This window comes from Mixophyes fleayi, chromosome 3, assembly GCF_038048845.1.
Source record: "Mixophyes fleayi isolate aMixFle1 chromosome 3, aMixFle1.hap1, whole genome shotgun sequence".
NCBI lineage: Eukaryota > Metazoa > Chordata > Amphibia > Anura > Limnodynastidae > Mixophyes > Mixophyes fleayi.
Genome location: NC_134404.1, coordinates 26,173,648 through 26,193,547, shown reverse-complemented (window position 1 = coordinate 26,193,547; position 19,900 = coordinate 26,173,648). Strand labels below are relative to the sequence as shown.

The 19,900-nt window shown below is 40.5% G+C and overlaps 1 protein-coding gene across 2 annotated transcripts in view; it reads right to left on the bottom strand.

Moving 5' to 3' along the window:
• The window catches only part of LOC142143415 (cytochrome P450 2K1-like), a 53,751-nt gene extending 34,136 nt beyond the window's left edge, over positions 1-19,615 (bottom strand). The window contains exons 1-4 of one of the 2 annotated variants that reach the window (XM_075201249.1): positions 19,366-19,615; positions 16,818-16,980; positions 9,563-9,712; positions 9,130-9,290 (exon numbers count right to left, since the gene is read on the bottom strand). In XM_075201249.1, coding sequence (XP_075057350.1) covers positions 9,130-9,290; positions 9,563-9,712; positions 16,818-16,980; positions 19,366-19,542 — 651 coding nt within the window. In that variant the 5' untranslated portion in view covers positions 19,543-19,615. The remainder of the gene's footprint in view (positions 1-9,129; positions 9,291-9,562; positions 9,713-16,817; positions 16,981-19,365) is intronic. The other variant, XM_075201248.1, reaches the window with a different exon arrangement.
• Positions 19,616-19,900: the final 285 nt, after the last annotated feature.

Here is a 19,900-nt window from a genome sequence, read left to right as displayed (position 1 = left end):
TGTGATGCACAGGGGGGCTTGTGACAATGTAATATATGTGATGGCACAGGAGTATTTTGGGAATATAATGTGTGTGATGGCACAGGGGGCTTGTGGAAATGTTGTGTGTGTGTGATGGCATAGGCGGATTCTGGCAATGTAGTATGTGCGTGTGTGTGTGATGGCACAAGTATCATGTGGTGATGTAATGTGTGTGATGACACATGGGGGTTGTGGGAATGTAATGTGTGTGATGCACAGGGGGGCTTGTGACAATGTAATATGTGTGATAGCACAGGGGGCTTGTGGCAATGTAATGTGTGTGTGTGTGTGTGTGTGTGTGTGTGTGTGTGTGATGGCATAGGTGGATTGTGGCAATGTAGTATGTGTGTGTGTGTGATGGCACAGGAGGATTGTGGCAATGTACTGTGTGTGTGTGAGGTAGGTGATGACTATTATGAGTACTAATATAATATGTGTGTGAAGGCAAAGGGAGTTTGTGGCAATGTAGTGTGTGTCATGGCAGAGGGTGCTTGTTGCAATATAGTATGTGTGTGTGTTATAGCGCAGGGGACTTTTGGCAATGTAGTATGTGTGTGTGTGTGTGATGGCACAGGGGCTTGTGGCAATGTACTGTGTGTATGTGAGGTAGGTGATGACTAATTTATGGCTGCTATTTTGTTTGTGGAGTAATAGTGGGGCATTTTAATTTAATAGTGGGGGCTATTAATTTAAGATGGGGTGGTTTGGGGGCTTTTAATTGAATGTGGGGGGTGAATTTGGGGATTATGAGGTCTATTTATTAAATGTGAATATGAATTATGTAATGTCAGTGGCGGTTGCGGGAAATAGGTATATTTATTAAATGTAAATACTATTAATTTATTGCTGGGGCTGTTTGGAGGTAGGGAAATATGTTTATTAATTGGGAATACTATTACTTTACTGTTGGGGTTGTTTGTAGGGATATAGATCTATTTATTAAATGGGAATACTATTATTTTAATGTTGGGGCTGGAGGAAGGCCTAATTATTAATCGTTGGTGCTTTTGACTTAACTCCGGGGCTGGCTGGAATTTTCTAAATGTACCCATTTTTTCGCAAATAGGGCCCCCAACATTCCAGGATCCAGACAAACTGCAACTAAAGAATCCAGAAGCAACAGGTGGTGAAAGTGACAAGAACAGGTAGGAGAGAGCAGGATAGTTTGTCAAATGCTCTGATTCTAGTGGCATAATCCTGATTTTTGGTGACTGTTCTGTCCAATCAAAGGGGACAATTCAAGACTGTGTATACTTTTTTTTTTTTTTTATATTATTTTTATTATTTATATAAACAAGTTTTACAATTATATGACATCAAAAAGGAATTGTATACAGTAGGTAGTGCAATACGATGAAAATTGGTAATAGTAACAGCATTCATAATTATGTCACAAGTATGAAGACGCAGGACACAAATGTTGCATTAGTGTATACAATTCAGAGAAGAGAAACTTGGGAGTATGGGTGGACAAACAAGGGGATGATGGGGGAGAGAGGGGGGAGGAATAGGCAGGGGACATAGAGGGAGTTAAATTTGTCAGAATTCGCGGAAAAGCGGTACTGGTGTAGTTAGTCAGCCAACACAATATAGTGAGTAGCATATGGGAATTATATATGAGAATGTCAAATGGTGGATAGAGGCAGCACTGCTTCATATAAAGATGTCCAAGGAGTCCACACAGCATGAAATTGCATTTGGGTATCCTTAAGAGTGGCAGTAATAATTTCTAGGTGGTATGAAGACCAGATAGAGTTTATGGTTGCAGTGAGCGAGGGGGTGATCACGCTCTTCCAGTGCGAAGCAATCAGACAGTTGGCCGCATTCAATATGTGTCTAATTAATTTTTGAGTTGGGCGAGGAACATTAGGGATTGGTCTAGGAAGGATAGAGAAAAGAGGTGAATCAGGCATTTGTACTGTATATGTGTAATAGAGAAGATTAACCCATGAACCTGTTGCCAATATGAAGTTATCTTAGGACAGGACCACTTGCAGCAGGGAGCCCCTACAGACACATCTCCTCCAACATCTGTCGTGGAGGTTAAAAATATAGAATGAAGACGAGATGGAACCAAGTACCATCTACTATATATTTTGAGAGAATTTTCTTTGACACGAACAGAAATAGAAGTTTTGGCTAGGTTAGTTCTAATCTTAGACCATTCTTTGGGATCTATAATTTTCCCTGTATCTTTTTCCCACGCAAGCTCGTGTGGGTCCTTAGATGGGAGGCCACAATTATTAATCAGCTGGTATAATGTGAATATGAGGCCTCCCGTTGAGATTGGGTGCCGGCATAGTGATTCTAGGAGAGAACACTGATTCATGGGGGCTCCTTTAGACAATGAGTTGTAGAAATGATTAATTTGTAGATATTGATAAAATATTGTGTTAGGGAATTTATATCTTTTTATAAGTTGCGCAAATGAGGGGAAAATCTTCATGGGAGCTATGGGTCATGGGAAGAAAAGGTGATGACGGGTCCAGTGATGGAAGGTTTTATGATTTAATCTTGGGGGAAATTGAAGGAGTTCCATTTTGGGACTAGCAATGGGTAATGGGAACGTAGGTCGTAGGTTCGAGTCACTCGATCCCTGATAGATTATGAAAACCTGCAGGGACCTGGTTTGGGTGTCTAGGTCTGCAGTGAGATTTGGACCAAAGCAAGGAGGAGGGTGAATACAAATTAAGTAGATCCGCTTCTATTTGCGTCCAAACACATTGCGAGGGGGGAGAGTGCCAAAGAACACATTGTGCTAGATGAGAGGCTTGATAGTATTTTGTTAAATTGGGAAGTCCAAGACCGCCTATGGTTGGGTGCTTAAATAAGAGCTGTAGGCATATTCTCAGTTTGTGGCTGGCATAAATAAACTTTGACAGGGATTGCTGTAAATTTTTAATTACATGTGCAGGGACATGGATAGGGAGGGTTTGCCATAGGTAGCAGAGACGAGGTAATATTTTAATGGTGGCGATACGTCCGAACCAAGAGACTGTAAGTTTAGACCATTGTGTTAGATCAGCATTTATAGTGCTAATGAGTCTTAGGAAATTAGAGAGTTAAGGCGAGAATAATATTTGGTTAAGTATACCCCTAGATATTTGAGTTGTCTATTTTGCCACCTAAAGTTAAAGTTCGTTTTTAGTGTCCGAGTTTCAGCAGGTGCAATATTTAAACCAGGGATTTCAGATTTGTCAGCATTAATCTTTTAATTGGATAAGGAGCTGTAAGCATCAATCTCTTTTAGGAGGTTTCGGGAGCGTAATGTGAGGGTTAGTCAGCGATAAAATAACATCATCCGCATATAAATCTATTTTATGGTCTCTGGTGGTAGTTGATATACCGGTAATATCGGGATTGTTCTGTATGCGAGCAGCCAAAGATTCCATAATGAGGGCACTATATTATGTTTAGTGAAAGGAGTAGAGGTGAAACAGTTGGCCAGCACTGAAGCTGTAGGGTTATGATACAATGCTGAGATTCCGCAGCAAAAGTCTCCCTGAATTCCCATACTCACTAACGTTTGTTGCATGAAGGGCCAAGCGACCCTGTCAAAGGCCTTTCCGGTGTCTAAGGAGACCACCAGCTCCGGGAAAGTATTATGAATCAGGTCAATCAGCCTTCTAGTGTTATCCGAAGGCTGCCTACCTGGGATGAAACCTATCTTGTCGCGGTGTACCAGAGAGGACAGCACCAGGCTCAGTCTATTTCCGAGTACCTTAGCGAAGATTTTTAAATCAACATTTAAAAGCGAGATTGGGCGGTAACTGCCGGCCTCTGTGGGGTCCCGCCCAGATTTGGGGATGACTACAATCCCTGCTCCAGTGATCGCCCCATCAAACTTGCCCCCAGATAAAATGGAGTTAAATAGACCCGATAGCATGGGTGTCAGAGGGTTAATGAATTTTTATAATAAAGTGATGTAAACCCATTAGGTCCAGGTTCAGACTGACGTTTCAAAGATTTAAGAACGTCAATCATTTCTTCTGTTGTGATCTCTGCATTAAGGGAGGCAAGTTGTGCAGGGGTTATTCTAAGGAGGTGACACGAGTGAAGGTAGTTTTTTATACTGGATTTTAGTAGAATGGGGTCTGTAATGTCTGGAGTAATGTTATACAAGGATTCATAATAATCTCGAAATCTATGTGCAATGTGTTTCAGGTTGTAAAGCAGAGAACCAGTGGAGGATTTTATAGAGATAATTCTATTTCGCGTTCGTCTGGCTTTTAGCTTGCGAGCAAAAATCGAATGGGCTTTATCACCCTTCTCGTAGTATTTTTGTTTAAGCCAGAGGAGGGTTCTGGCCACTTTTTTTTAGAGAGAATTTGATTCAACTGGCCTGTTAGGGTCAACAGTTTTAAAAAGATTCGTTTTATAGGGCGCAGTTGGTGATCAAGTGTAATGCGATGAATGTCTGATTTTAAGGATTTAATACGTTCAATCTCCTCTTTATTTCGTATTGAGGACATCTTAATAAAGGCCCCCCGTATTGTGGCTTTATGTGCCTCCCACAGAATGGATTGGAGAAGAGTTGAGGGCAATATATTCTTTAATCTCTCGTGTTATTCTTAAAATGTGAAATTTTTTGAGCAGAAGGGTCTAGTTGAGTCTCCATTTTAGACGTGTATCATTTTGTTGGGTTATATGTCAAGTCAATTCCACCGCATCATGGTCAGATCAAGAAACGGGTAGCATCTGGACTAGTAGTCAATTCTTGTGTACAAAACATAAGGAGATGAGTAGTGTGTGTATGATTTGCAAGAGGGATACGTGAGACGCCAGGCATCATATAGATTGTGCAAATGAAGCTGCGCTTTCAATCTTGCGGAGTCCCGGTCTGTGTTTAATGTAATTGTTTAGGACGAGAATGGACTAGTGCGTTGTCGAGGATGGCATTAAAATCTCCCCCAACTATGGTGATCGTACTAGGAGAGTTGTTGAAAGATGCAGGAAAAGAAAGCACCCTGCTGCACTTTCGGAGCATTTAATGAGACTATTGTTATAGTAGTTTGATTGAGCAAGCCTTTAAGAATGAGGAATCTACCATGGGGATCTGCAATCGTGGAGTCTATAGTTAGGGGTACTCTTTGATGTATGAGAATAGCGGTGCCCCGACGCTTCGCACTGGAAGATGAGTAATAAAGCTTGGATGCGAGCGAGGGATGGAGATCTTCGAAATGAGTTTCTTGAAGGGGCACAAAGTCAGGATTCTGTCGCTTAATATATTGGTGAGCTATTGTCCGTCTGGTGCAGGAATTAAGACCGTTGACATTCAATGTAAGAAGTCTAAAGTTCACGGAGGATTAAAAAGTGTAGGCTGCTGAGATAATGACTGGAAATGGCTGACATGTAGTCTGTAATATAGCGATCCAAAAGGCTTAAGGGACTTACATAAAGGGGTAGAAGAAAAAAGGGGTAGGGTTCTAACCTCAATTCGAGTTTTAGGAACCAGCATGGAGAGAGGCGGAGAAAAGAAAGACTCCGTCTCTGTGTTGGTGGGGGGGTGTAAGGCAATTATAGATTGTCTAAAGGCACACATAGAGAAAAACATTAATACATATAGTCATAGTTAAATAAGTATGTGAGTGGGGCAGTAGTGGGGAAGAGGCCTAAAGTGTGTTAGGCAGCGAATATGTGTATAGAGAAATAGGAATGTTGCTACAATAGGGGTGTTGACTTTTGTGGGAACAGAGGAGCGCAGTGGAACACTGGTAATGAACAATGGGGGAAACAGAAGTTTTGTGAAATAGTAAGCATTCAGTAAATAATCAGTGAGGGGGGAGAAATACTTTACGGATAATCCATGATCCAACCCCAGCGCTAACATGTCGAGATCGAATGAGGCAAAACCATGGACAAATTATGACGTAATAATTGGCACTAAAGCTCTCACAGGGGTTCCTCGAGAACAAGGATATCAGAATTTGAAGATCGTTCCTCCTCGTCCCCACAGTAAACAAGTGATTAATAAAATCAAATAAAAACAGCAAGGTCAAAACGTTACAGGTTATAGTAAGTGAACATAACTAATTAGAAATAAATAGTGTAAAATGTAGTAGCAGTATACATAATGAGGTAAGTAGCAAACTGATACCCAAGAGGTTTGGGGGGCAGTGGTCTCCAGAAGAAATCCAGTATCCATATGACAAAGATATGTGTAGTTGAGCCATGGACTTAGCATCCCAGGAGGTCCAGTGATGAAGCAGACACAGAGAACCTATGAGTTGCTCTAGTATAAAAAAAATAGTACCATGAATAAAGTCAAAGTGAGAAGAGGTATAAGTGAAACCTGAACGGGATGTAGTAGATGAAATCAGGATCTGGAGACTGTTCCCCGTAGTCCTCTACGCCTGCTGTCAGACTGGTGTCGGAGTAGGTGATCTCTGAGAAGTCGGTAGAGGTGCTGTCAATGCCTTGGTATTCTAGAGAATCCCGAAGCGCTTGAGCAGGTTGCTGCCTTGATCTGGGGGTAAATGTATCAATCTCCAGTTTCTTTAACTCGCGGGAGTTCGGCGAGCTGACAGCTAAAATTTAAAGCGGCACTGCCTTGTAAAGGGAAGTTTCACTTTACAAGGCAGCGCCACTTTAAATTTAAGCTGCGAAGACGCTGATCTCCCGCGAGTTGCAAAAACCGGGGTATGATACATTTACCACCTGGTGTTTTAACGGAATGAGTGCGACCATCTTTCCTAACAATCAGCTGAAAGGGGAAACCCCACTTGTATCTAATGGATTGGTTGCGCAAAGCCTTCGTAACATTGATTAGGTCCCTTCTTTATTTGAGTGTAGAGGGGGCCAGATCTTGGTACAATTGGAGGTGGGTCTCTGCATAAGAGATAGACTGGACATTTTTTACAGACGTCATTATCTATTCCTTGGTTCTGTAGTAATGAAACCTAATGATTACATCTCAAGGAGGCTAATCTGAGGAGGGTTTAGGTCGGAGGGCCATGTGGGCTCTATCCAGATGTAGAATATCTGAGGACAATTCAGGAATCATTTGTAAGAATAGACTTTTGCGATAGTCAGGTAGAGCATCCATAGTGACAGATTCAGGTACGAATATTATTACGCCTATGACGCATTTTCTAGATCCAGAAGCTGATCTCTGTAAGTGCTAAATTCAGCCCTGAGATCGTCAACTTCTTTGTCAGTTGCCTGCTGGTGTTGCGTAACTGCATCCAATTGGTGTTCAATCTGATTTGTGCGAGTACCAAGCTCAGTAATTTCTGAGCGTAGTTTAGCCACTATGGAACGCAGTTCTGACTGGATGGTTTTTGTGACGATATTCAATACCTCTTTTAGTGTCAAAGGTGAATCTGTAACAGATGTCAATCAGAGTCAGAATCCGGGTCCGTTTGATGTGTACTCATTTTAGAGCAACCGTTGGCCTTCTCCAGAGCTTTCCTAATGGTATGCTTAGGTGGGTTTATCACCTTTTTCTGTTTGTGAGACATGCTCATAAATGTAGTCGGGTAATTGATAGATCACTACCGGAAGGAACACCTGTATATGCGAGGACTAGAAAAGTAACTGTTAGGTACAGAATGCGATTTGGAGTATTTGTAGAATTTGTATAGGGTAAACCGCTTGATGAAGTTCCTGACCATATAAATATAGTGCCTCTTCCATCACCACTAGTTTTACCAGCAGAGAGGCATTCGTTGAAAAGAGTGAGTTCTTATTAAATCTAATAAAGATTTTATGTGATGAAAATTATTTTAAACGCAACATGAAAGACGACCACTAGATGGCAGAATTTGCTGTATGTTGATTGCAAAAGAAAGCTAATAGCTGTTTAATGTAGAGTGCAGACAGGATACACAAGTAGATAGTTCTTAGTAGGTCTAGTGGAGACCAGCTGTGTAATGGGCTGAACCTCAGGTGGCAGTAAATCCCCGCAGACACCACTCAGAAGCTTGGAGCAGAATGGCAAGACATGCGACTGGTAAGCGCTGGAGATTGTGGCCGTGCAGGGTAGAGATTTTGAAGGTAAGATGCTGGGACTGAGTACATGTGCAACCAGATCAATATATCTGGCACCAGTTCTGTGAGAGCCATACAGTTGTTTCTCAAATGGATGTTATATATCACTAGGTGTCAGCAGATCCACATAATTGATAATATCAAACAGGACTTCCATCAGACTCAATTGCAGCACTGGGATGATAATTAAGCTGTCAGAGTCAGAGTGATGATTAGATAACATGGGATCAGCACTGTTATCTAGACATTAACAGTTCGATTGCTGTTTATGTTTGCTTGGGGGTCTCAGATATGATTACAGCTTTAGAGGGTAATAAAATGCTGCTCTTTCTCCCCTTGAGTATTCTGAGTGTACGTGATAAGCCAGAACATTTGCAGCGATCAAGTGCCCAATGCTGATATATATTCCACTACTGCTAAGACACTTAGGTCTGATTGACAGATATGACTTCAAAGTATTCAGCACCCACTGCAGCTGTGTGTCAATTCTAACTCTTGTATATCAACCAAGCCGTACAAAGCAGTCAACAACAGCAGAACTTCGGTCAAACTTATTTGCAGCACTCGACAGGAGATGAAGATATAATCCACTATAATATCATCAACTCCTTCCTGATACCTTTAACGGCAGAATAAGATAAATCAGCTGCCTGGCACTGTGGGTTTAAGTTGTAAAAAAGGGTCAGTATGCACGGAGCACTCAGAAAGTGCGTGTGGCCATCTTGGCTACCAGACTCTGCCAAGACTGTGTACTCTTTATATACACACTGCATTCTTTATGTACTACATTATGGTGCTAGCTGTCCTTCATGGGCTTACCACACCCCCTCTAGTGGTTTGGTTGTGCCTCTCTAGTGGCTGGCCACAATCCTTCTGGGGGGCCTCTACCATTGAATTCCCCCTGTTGGCCCTTCATGCCCCAGTCTGACGCTGCTCAGCACTGCACATTTTCTACTACATAATAAGCTCTCTCGTGAGCAGAGGCAACTCTAGCATTTGTGTTTACTTCTTCAATTATTTATCTGCCTTATAAGTCCTTGAGTATTGTGGTACCTTACAAAATAATAATAATAATAATAACAATAATAATAATAATAATAATAATAATAATAATAATACCGCAACCATTGGACTTCCTAAAAGGTGAATATTTTCATTTGTCAAGGTTAAAAGTCTCCTAAATTCTGGATCTTCATAGTTCATTCGATGTCCAAGTAAAATTGCCACAATTATATTAGCCACAGCAGCGTTCATGATCAAAGTGTCATCAAATTGCTTCCCTAGATAAAAGATTAATGATTAACAACAATTAAGTAATTCATTTAAGTTAATAAAATAAGCAACAAAAGTGAATGATGAGCCAATATTAATATTTATTTACATAAACACATCTAGATACACAATCAAATAGTTTAGGATATATTCCCTGGCTATAAAGGTTTTAACAGTTAATTCCTATCTGTCAATAATTCAGGCCATTTGATTGAATTTGACATCCAAACTGAGATTTGGTTTCCTGGAATTCGGCTCTATTATGATCAGCATACCTTACCTTTAAAAGATGCAAAATGTTCAATTAAGTTGGTACATTCTTCAACAATCTTATCTTCAATTGTACTTTTTCCCATCCCAAAATCACGCAGTGTTGTTATGGTAAATCTTCTCATTACCTTCCAGTTATCACCATGTGATAAAATAATTCCTGAAATGTTCAAAAGTTGGAGTGGTTTTTAAATATGGTCATTCTTACTTATTTCATTTTGTAAATCAAAACAAAGACAACATATACAACCAGAGACATCCATCAATAACACCACAACTTCCTTAGTCTTCCAAGCCCACTGCCTCAGTGTCACACTGCCAAAATTTTTACAAACTATTTCACAATTTGCTGTCTTGACTACTGCACCCATCTATCCCTGCTTCAGTCTATCTTAAATACTGCAGTATAAATGATCTTCCTCTCCCCATCTGCCACACCCTTCAAACATCTCAAATCATATCTCAAAATAGTCAGCCCTGCTGCCCTCCTAAAGTGGAATGTCACTGGCGTAAATCTCGTACCTCTAATGATTTCTTCACATATACCTTTATCTATACCTCCTACCGAAATGCCTTGGACATTGCAAAACAAATAAACATACTTCCATTTGCTCATCTCTACTCAGGCTACTAACCCCAAATGCCTTTTTAACACATTTAAATCTCTTCTCAACCCACCCACGACAAACCCTACTTCCTACTTCAAGGACAAGATTGTTAAGTTTAGACTAGAAATGGAAGAATCTTCCTCGACAATCAATCAGCTCAATTCCTTCCCAACACCCTCTCTTTATTTGATCCCACAAACGAAGATGAAGTATCTACTTTCTTTTTATCTTCCGACTCTACATCCTGTCCTTTTGAACCTATACCCTCACAAATTGGTAGATCTCTCTCTCCTGTGTCCATTCTACCTCTAACTAAAATCTGCAATCTCTCTCCCTCTCTACTGGTATCTTCCTGTCATTATACAAGCACACAGTAATTATTCCTATTCTGAAAAATGAAAGTCTGACTCAAACTCTCTCTCACATTACCTTCCAATCTCTCAGCTTCCATGTCAATGATTTGATCACTGCTAAAACTAAAGGCCATTACTCTTTTCTAATCCTTCTGGATATTCTGCTTAATTTGACACTGTTGACCACTCTCCTCCTACAAACACTAAAATCCCTAGGTCTTCAAGACACTGTCCTATCCTGGCTTTCATGCTACATATCTAATCGCTCTTTCAGTGTTAATTTCTCTTGATCCACCTATGTTTCCTTTATCAGTTGGAGTACCACAAGGCTCAATCTTAGGTCCTTTGCTGTTCTCTATATATAGCACTTCTCAAGGAAAGCTAATAAGCTCCTCTGGATTTCAGTATCATCTCTATACGGATGATATACAAATGTTTCCATCCTCTCCTGGTCTCTTGCCATCTGTGTTGTCCTGCATTGCTATGTGACTGGATCATATGGCATACAAATCACTTTTACCTTTGCAATAGGGCTAGACTGAAATTCAATATTCAGACTCAACCTCATGTATCTAACTCCTGTTATCCTTTAGATTGTAAGCTTGTGAGCAGGGCCTTCTTACCTCTTTGTCTGTATATCCAGTATTGTATATTACTGCATTTTTCCCCAATTGTAAAGCGCTACGGAATTTGCAGGTGCTATATAAATAAATGTTGTTGATGATGATGATCTAGCTCTGTCTTGCACTTAGCTTTGTCTCTGGCAACCAACTGTAACAACTGCTTAGTGCCACTACCCAATCAGACTGTTCCACAGCCTTCAAATCTTTAAATACTTTCTGAAAAACTCTCTCCTTATTAGAGTTTTCCCTAATCCAACCTATACTATCCACACTAATGTACCATCACAAGTGTCCCAATCACTACCCTGAAACACATATATTCCATTTGTTTCAGCAGTGCCCTGCTCTGATAATAATATAAGCCCTCCCTCCTTAACCTTTGTTTTCATGTCTGCATTTATTTTATCTACTTTGTATGTCACTGTATCATGAGATAAGGAGAGGAGATACTAGTGTGAAAGTAAACCGTTGTAGCAGACCTTTATGCATTAAAATGATTTCTGTAAATGTGATAATTACATTTGTACTTGTTTCTGTAAAAGATTTTGCAGTTAGGATTTCATACATGTGATATTACATGTAGAAATAAAAAATAGGACTCGATTTTCAAGATGCTAAGTTTTAACTCCTGATATGAGTCTTGTGTATGACATTGAAGAAAGCATTGTGTATTGATAAAAGAATGGTTTTATTGCAGACTGGAGATTGCCCCCCTGGATTTTGTCATAACATGAGAGATGGAATAAGGTGGAGGTACAGTAGGCACATGCCCAATGTTCTCTGCTCATGAAGATTCTCCTGTGATCACTGTCCTCATCTTCCCTTCCACCTCTCTTGCCATTCACCGACCTGCACATCTGTATAACTCTTACACAGGCATGTGGGTATTCACCCTTCAACTAAAGTACCTGCTGTGGTAAGCATGGCATCACCAGGTCATGAGAACAGTGCAGTCTAAAACCTTCACACAGACAGGGGCCGTATTTGATGTGAAATGTTGGGAGGTAAGCGGTCATATGTTACAAATTGGTTACCTCTGTAAGGGAAAAATGGTGAGAAGTGGGGCATGTGGGGAATAAGTTGATGAAGAGCAGGTGGAAGGATAAGGATGAAAGATAAGCTGCAGAGTTGGGGGTACAAATAAGATCAGATAAGCTGGGGGCATGTCTCATAAAAACTGGTAAGGTGGCTTGTAAAGGAGAAATTTGTTGGCAGTGGGTATGCATGCAAAAAGCTGCTTGGCAGGTAGGCAAAGGAACATGTCTCATCACCATTCATCATCACCATTTATTTATATAGCGCCACTGATTCTTCAGCGCTGTACAGAGAACTCATTCACATCTGTCCCTGCCCCATTGGAGCTTACAGTCTAAATTCCCTAACATACATACACAGACAGACAGACAGAGAGGGAGACTGGGTCAATTTGATAGTAGTCAATTAACCTACCAGTATGTTTTTGGAGTGTGGGAGGAACCCAGAGCACCCGGAGGAAACCCACGCAAACATGGGGAGAACATACAAACTCCACACAGATAAGGCCATGGTCGGAAATTGAACTCATGACCCCAGCGTTGTGAGGCAGAAGTGCTAACCACTTAGCCACCAAGGGAGACATTGAGATATTTTGAGGGACCGGAGAAGCAGATGGGCATAGAGAGAAAGTTGTTAGGTAGGGGTATGTGTGCGAGTAAAGCTGAGGGGGTGTTTCTGAGGTAAAAGTTAAATGTTGCCAGACTTACTGATGTCTGACTAAAGGTCTGATTAAGTTATAAAAGACTGCCTGACAGTGTCCGGTTCCTTGCAATTTTTATTATTGTTATTATTAGTGCCACGTATATTGCGTTTTATGTTAAAAAAGTTTTTAATGGTATTGTCCTACACATTTTTCCAATGAGGACATGGTCACTATGATCTTATTGTTTGCATAGGCAACATAGTCAGGACAATAAGGGAATCCTGTCAAAAATGCCCCAAAGCCTTCATGAAGCTTTGCGTGTAGTATAGTCGAAGTCGTTGTTTTGTCAATTTTGGGGGGCCAATCTACTGTCCCACACATTCAGGACTTTCTCATCTCAGGTATATTTAGCTTTTGCTCTGCTTTGTAAGAGAACAATGCGGTGCGAGTTTCCCAACCTGGTCTATCTAAATGGATTGAGTATTATTCTCTGATTTTGCCGTTATATTATTGACTCTTGGTCAATATATATACATGTCATTATAGGTGCACCTATATATTTGATGTTTTAATGACCAGCTATTGCCGTCAATTTGTTTGATATCAAGTGGCGCTACCACTGGTTATGTTTTATATTTATATTCATATGTTAATAAATTATATTTGTTGAAATTCCGCAGTGTTTCACCAGTTCATTGTGATTGTTATACCATTGTAAACTTTTTTGTGCTTTTTTACATATATTTTTTGAGGCTGCAGACCTTATACATTGGTATCAACAGTTCACCGCCATATCTTTAGCACCAAGGTATTTTTGTTAGTGAGTTTCCCAACCTGTAGCCTTGCTTTGATATTAGGATGGGAAGGGGCTCCGAGAGCAGCCTAATTCTTAAAAAGCCCTCTGCTGAGTAGATACACCTCATCCATGGCCTAGATACTCCCACACTAGCAGCACATGATTTTATACCATCTCTACTCATCTCCGAAAAAATTCCTACAGAGGCCTGTGATTGCACATGTAACATATGTTAAAGTTTTCTTTGTTTTCATTCTTTCAAACTTTCAATACTAGTGTAGTCCCAATGGAGTTGAAAGTGTTCTGTAACTTGCATGGTGAATCTATAATAGTGTGAATACTCTCACATGTGTGTGTACCTGATGTCTATATGAATGTGAATTTGGTAATTCTTATTTTAAAGACGTCTCATGATCTTGATTTTTTCCACACTAGTTTGATTACTAGCTAAGTAAGGAAATTTCTAAACAACACATTTTCTTTGTCAGCTTTGTAGCTAAATTGCACAGTTTTGTATGTCAAGTACCTATTTTGCATAGAGTGTGTGGTAGCAGGGTAGATGTGAGTCCTTGCCCCAAAGGGGTTAGTTTGGCTCATCAAGTGTGCCAGTTATGTAACTACAAAGGGCACAGGGTTTTCAATCAAGATGGGGCACCATACTAGAGGCAGATTGCAGTTCAATATCACAATACTGCTATAATGTGATATCACTTTATCTGATGGAAGTTGCACTTACAGAATCTCAGTAGTCCTGATTTTTAAGGGACCATCTCAATTTCCAAGAGTTAAGGGGGTGGCCTTCTAGATAGGAGTGTGGTCTTGTGGAAAATGGATTAGTATGAGCAGGGCTACTACCAGAAATTGTGTGGCCCAGTAGAAATGTAACTGGCAGGGTGCCCTCCTTCCTTCTCTCTCACCCCACCCCCATTTTTAAGTTATCCTCTACCCATTATTTGCCACTTACCCCATTCTCTTCAGTCACCACCCCATCCCCAGTCCTATTTAACCCCTGCAGTAATTTATTTATCTCTCTGCTACACATTGCTAGCTCCTTTTGCATCCTCTCCACTGACAGCTTTGTGGCGTTATTAATTACATGACATCATTGATGCTGCAAGGAGCCTTCTACCTTGTCGTGGCTTTCTGCCCGGGAGCTGGACATGTCTCACTCTGGAAAATGTGCACCTGGAGGGCTGGGACTGGAGCAATTGGGAGTGGAGGTGGATGTGCTGCTTACAAGGGGGCCCATTGCCATTTTTCTTAATTCATCAAAGAGATCTTTCCCCACCCCTCACATATCAAGAGCAACTGCTGCCTTGAAATGGAGCTTGCTACGTCCCTTAATTCACTGCGGAGGTCCCCTTCCCTAATAGATCTTTTGAGCCCAGGGCTGGTCTGACCTCATACTGCTGTTTGGCCCCATTTTGCTATACTTCCTATCTGCCCCTGATGACAGCGATAAGTTTTGGTTAGATTGGGACTTGGTTGAGTGGATCAGAGTATCTCGGAAATCTTGTGACATTGTTAGGTTTTCATCTGCCTTCTACTCTGCTGGTTACTCAGCAGACTGCCCTGTAGAAGCTGTCATCTGTCCTGCACTCATTGCCAGTGACAACATGGACACACTAGCTTCCTGGATTCTGAATCTGTGTTCTATGTGCATTCAAACTTTGCATCTTCCTCTGTTTTTATTTGCCTCCTGGTTCTGATATCTGGTTTAGCACCTACATGCCATTCATAAAGCTCAACTCGATATCCCCAGGCACAGACTGTGGTAATTATCAGTTGCTCCCTGTGTGGAGCTTCACAGTGATTACTGGAATGTGCTATATTTTGCATTGCCTAAAATACTGTGATAATCTGCACCAACATTTCCTATGAGACTGTTTATTTTGGATTGCAACAAAGTCTGTTCATATTTCTATATTGCAAAACAGACTGTATATTCCTGCATTTATTCCTGCAATGCCCTTTGGCTGATTACTCACCCCTGCATTACCTCAGAGTCTATGTTTTCACCTGACTTCTCTTGATTACTGCTATATCCAGTGTGCTTATATCTAAACCAGGGGTGTCCAACCTTTTAGCTTCCCTGGGCCACATTGGAAGACGACGAGTTGGTTTGGGCCGCACATAAGATACACTAACAATAACGATAGCTGATCATCCAAAAAAACATAGAAAACATAGTTAACATATATATATGAGAAAAAAAGTGATATATATATATATATATATATCACTTTTTTTTCAAATCCCCCTATACTTACCTTTCAATCGCCCTGTTCAAAAAATCCTCTCTAGTTATTATACTATAATCACTTTTTGTATTGTTACGATGCAATATGAATAAAGTGCATTTAAGCCAAGCATTGTATATCAGGGTGCCCTGACCAGGCCTGCGGTACCTGACATATTCATCACTGTGACCCCAAATTGTGACCTGTTTTGCTAATTACACCACTATGTTAGTTAAGGGATAACAACTTATAATGGGCCAAAGAGAATAATATATAATGCCCCATTAGTATTACAAGTAGAAGTATGTAGCAGGGAGATAAGGTCCATGATGCTCCAGGACCAGGTGACTTTTATTCACTGGTCAGCGTCCCTTGAAATAATAAAAAAAAATCCCCCTTAACTTACCTTTTAATCGGCTTGTTCTCATGTCCTCTTCTCTTCTTTTCTCCAATTCTGTGCTGCTGATTGTTCTTCTCGCGTGGGTGACTCCTCTGTGCTGCGCTCCGCAATGGACGTTGGGCGCGATGACATCACGCCCGACATTCACTGTGAGCACCTCACAGGAGGAGACAAGGGAGGGAGCCGGAGTACTAGCTGACGTGACCGCAAGGTAAGTATTTTCTTTTCTTTTTACAGGATTTTTTTTTCCCATTAACAGTGCTGTCCCTTTGCCACAACCAAAACTCCTTCTGGGCCACATTTACAGGCGTGCTGGGCCGCATGCGGCCCGCGGGCCGCGGGTTGGACAACCCTGATCTAAACCATCATTATATGCACTGAACTGCAATAAACTCTATTATGTTTTTACAACAACATCACCTCACATTTCCTGTCAATTCCCAACAGACATATGCCTTGCGGGAATAAGAAGTTACTCTGCTTACTATCATTTAATTATGCACTAAGGAATAAATTTAACTAAAACACATAAAATGATGTAATGATAATAACGTCAAGCTGACTTACCCATTTCCTTGTCCATGTTCTCAAATATTTTAACTCTTGCCCTTTCTCCAAAATCTTCAGCATGGTTGACAAGAGCATCTTTAACAGTCTCATATCCAGCTAAGACCACCATCTTTTTCATCCCCATCTGAACACTAAATACTGAGCCGTAGGTTTTTGCCAGCTAAAATATAAATTACTAAAATAATAAAATGTGAATATAAAAAATAGCTTACTATGAGAATAAAACTGCAACATTTTTAAAAGTGGAAGCGGAAATTTAGAAGTGATGGTATAGAAAATGTAAGATCATAATTTCACAACGAAACCAGTAGGAGAAGTGGCAGTATGGTATACCAAAGTATTTTGGCCCACTTCCACCTCTGGATATGACATTAGTCTCTTTTTATTGAAGAACTATGCACAATGGAGTTAAAACTTATTGCATAAAATGATGCTCTATTAAAGAAATCAACTAAGAGTTAAATATGACTGGACTGCTGTACTTTGATAATGGTTCTCAAATATCATTTAGCAAGTGTTAGATGACATGTCCCAATTGGCTACAAGTTCTCTAACAACAGTGAAAATACCGACAGTCAGAATTCAGGCGTTAAAATGACAATGCCAGCGGGTCCGATGGCTATACTGGCAGTAAACAAGGATAAAAATAAATGTAAAAAAAAAAAGAATGCGCCCCCTCCCCAGTCATATTAACCCCAGTTCTGCCAGTCTAGTGCTGTTCTGAGGAAAATTAGAGGGGAAAACAGCGTGGGGTCCCCCCAGGGCTGAATTCAAGGAATGGAGACCCCCGTGCTAAGGGTACTGTGATGGTCCTCCGTGTGAGCCCCCTATATGAGCCCCCCCCCCCCCCCGAGAATTTACCTCCTTCTGTTCTTCTGTCACTGTAGTGCTTCCGCGGCACAGTAAGCTCCTTACTGAGGAGATCTTGTGAGAGTTAGACTATAACTCATAGTCTCACTCTCACAAGATCTCCTCAGTAAGTAGATTACTACGTGCTGCAGAAGCACTAAAGTGACAGCAGGCAGCTTGCAGCATAACATGTGCTGTTAGCTGCCTGCCTTTCTCCAGCTGGCAGTCAGAGCCCCTGAAGCAATGAGTGCCGGTTGGCCCCCCAGTTACCAGAGGCCCCTGGGCTCTAGTCCAGTTAGACCTCGGGTTAATGCAGCCCTGGGTCCCCCCTATTTTCTTCCATAAAGCCCTAGGCTTGGCCAGCTGGGGCTGCTGGCACCATATCATGAGAACACACAGCCGGGTGTCCCCCTGCCATGATGCCAATCAGACCCACGATAGTCAGCATGGGACTGGATAGCCTAGGGATTGGGGTCCACTCATGAACAGTCTAGGCCTGCTTGTACTTGTAGTACTGCAAGCACTAGCATACCAATTGCTGCCACGGCATGTTGGAACTTGGAGAACCACAAGTGCTAGCATGCCCTGACATTCAGGGACCACTGTGTCCTGTAGTGTACCAAAGCAAAATGTAAATAAAAGACACCCCTAGATAAAACCACAACATTTTATTTAAATAATTTAAAAATAACATTCACACTTGTCAACTCTGTTCTGCTTTGTTCTGTAGGATCCAGGCTTGTAAGCTTTCAATCCAAACTGAGTTAATACAAAATTAAAAGTGACATAAAAAAAAAAATATTGTATGGCAGCTTGATCCCCAAAATAATCCGTCCTGAGCATGTTTGAATTTATTTGTTTTGCTAAGCACGTTCCGGGTGGATTATTTTGGGGATCAAGATGCAAGGTGGAAGATTTTTTTATTCTGTATTACACAAAGTTTAAAACAAAGTAAAGTGGATGCATGCTTTATTAATGCAACATCAATTTGTGGTCTCATCCTTGTAGAATTTATACCAAGTAAGAGTAATTCATTAACCCATTGGGCCCTTGCCCTTGCATATTGCTCTCCTCTAATTGTTGTTAGGTTATTCTTTTGGTGATCTTTAGCTATTAGTTGAGCGACCTGTTAGTCCTTAAATTGTCAGATATGCAATACATGCTATTACATATCTCCTCTTTGGGGATCTTAGCACAATGACACACAGACACTTGTACTTCCAGCTGAAAAAAAGTGAGTTTGCTCATTATTGTAGAAAAATGCAGGTAATTGTCTGCCCATTTTAAAAATCCTAACACTATGTATATTAATTCATTAATTATTTTTAATTCGTTCATTTTAATTAGTGTAGGAACTAGTCACATAAGGGATCACTTTGTCACAGTTGGCTTCGCTTATATTACAGTTTATGAAGTTAAGTATTATACTTAGATATAAGCAATACTCTAGTTTTATTTCAGTGTTTTACCATTGCGGGATTTAAAAACGTTTTGGAACAGAAATATATTATCTTGATAGACAACATGATCTCCTCAATACACAGCATTAGCTCGTCTATAAAGAAATTATGTTAATTCACAATCATATTTTAGTTTTCCATAAATGAATATATGTTTGCTAAGAGTCTCCAGATGGTAACATTTTATTTCACATGAATATATGTTTTTAACTTGTTAAAGAATGGCATTGTCTTACCTCTAAATATGTCAGGTGAGGTTTCTTTAAATTCATGATATGTAAGTTCCCAATCAGCGGCCAACATTTTGGTCCAGGAGGAAAATTTGCTGTTGTTTTATTATTCCAATTGTTAAGAATATATAAAAGAGTGTAAATCAGCACAAAGCATGTAGCTACAAACAGCCATAAATCCATTGTGTGATCAGCAGTCACAAGAGTAACTGAATTTGGCAATTGAACGGCAGCAATTATTTTGTTCTAACACTTTTGCTCCACCTTTGTCCCAATGGCACTGTTTGTACTATTTGTATGTTATGGTTTAACTAAAAAAACAAGATTGGGAAACACTTCAATATCAGGTAAAGATCTCAAATAAAATATTAACTGTTAGGCCCCCAGAGAAATGTTAAACTGATAAATAGGAAAATACATGTCTTCCCCTCAGATAAAAATAGGTGGTCAATTGGCCCACTGGGAGGTAATTAGGTTCAGCAATTAGGTTCAGCAGACATTGGGTCTGAGTCATTAAGGAGAGCAAAGCAAAAAAAGAAAA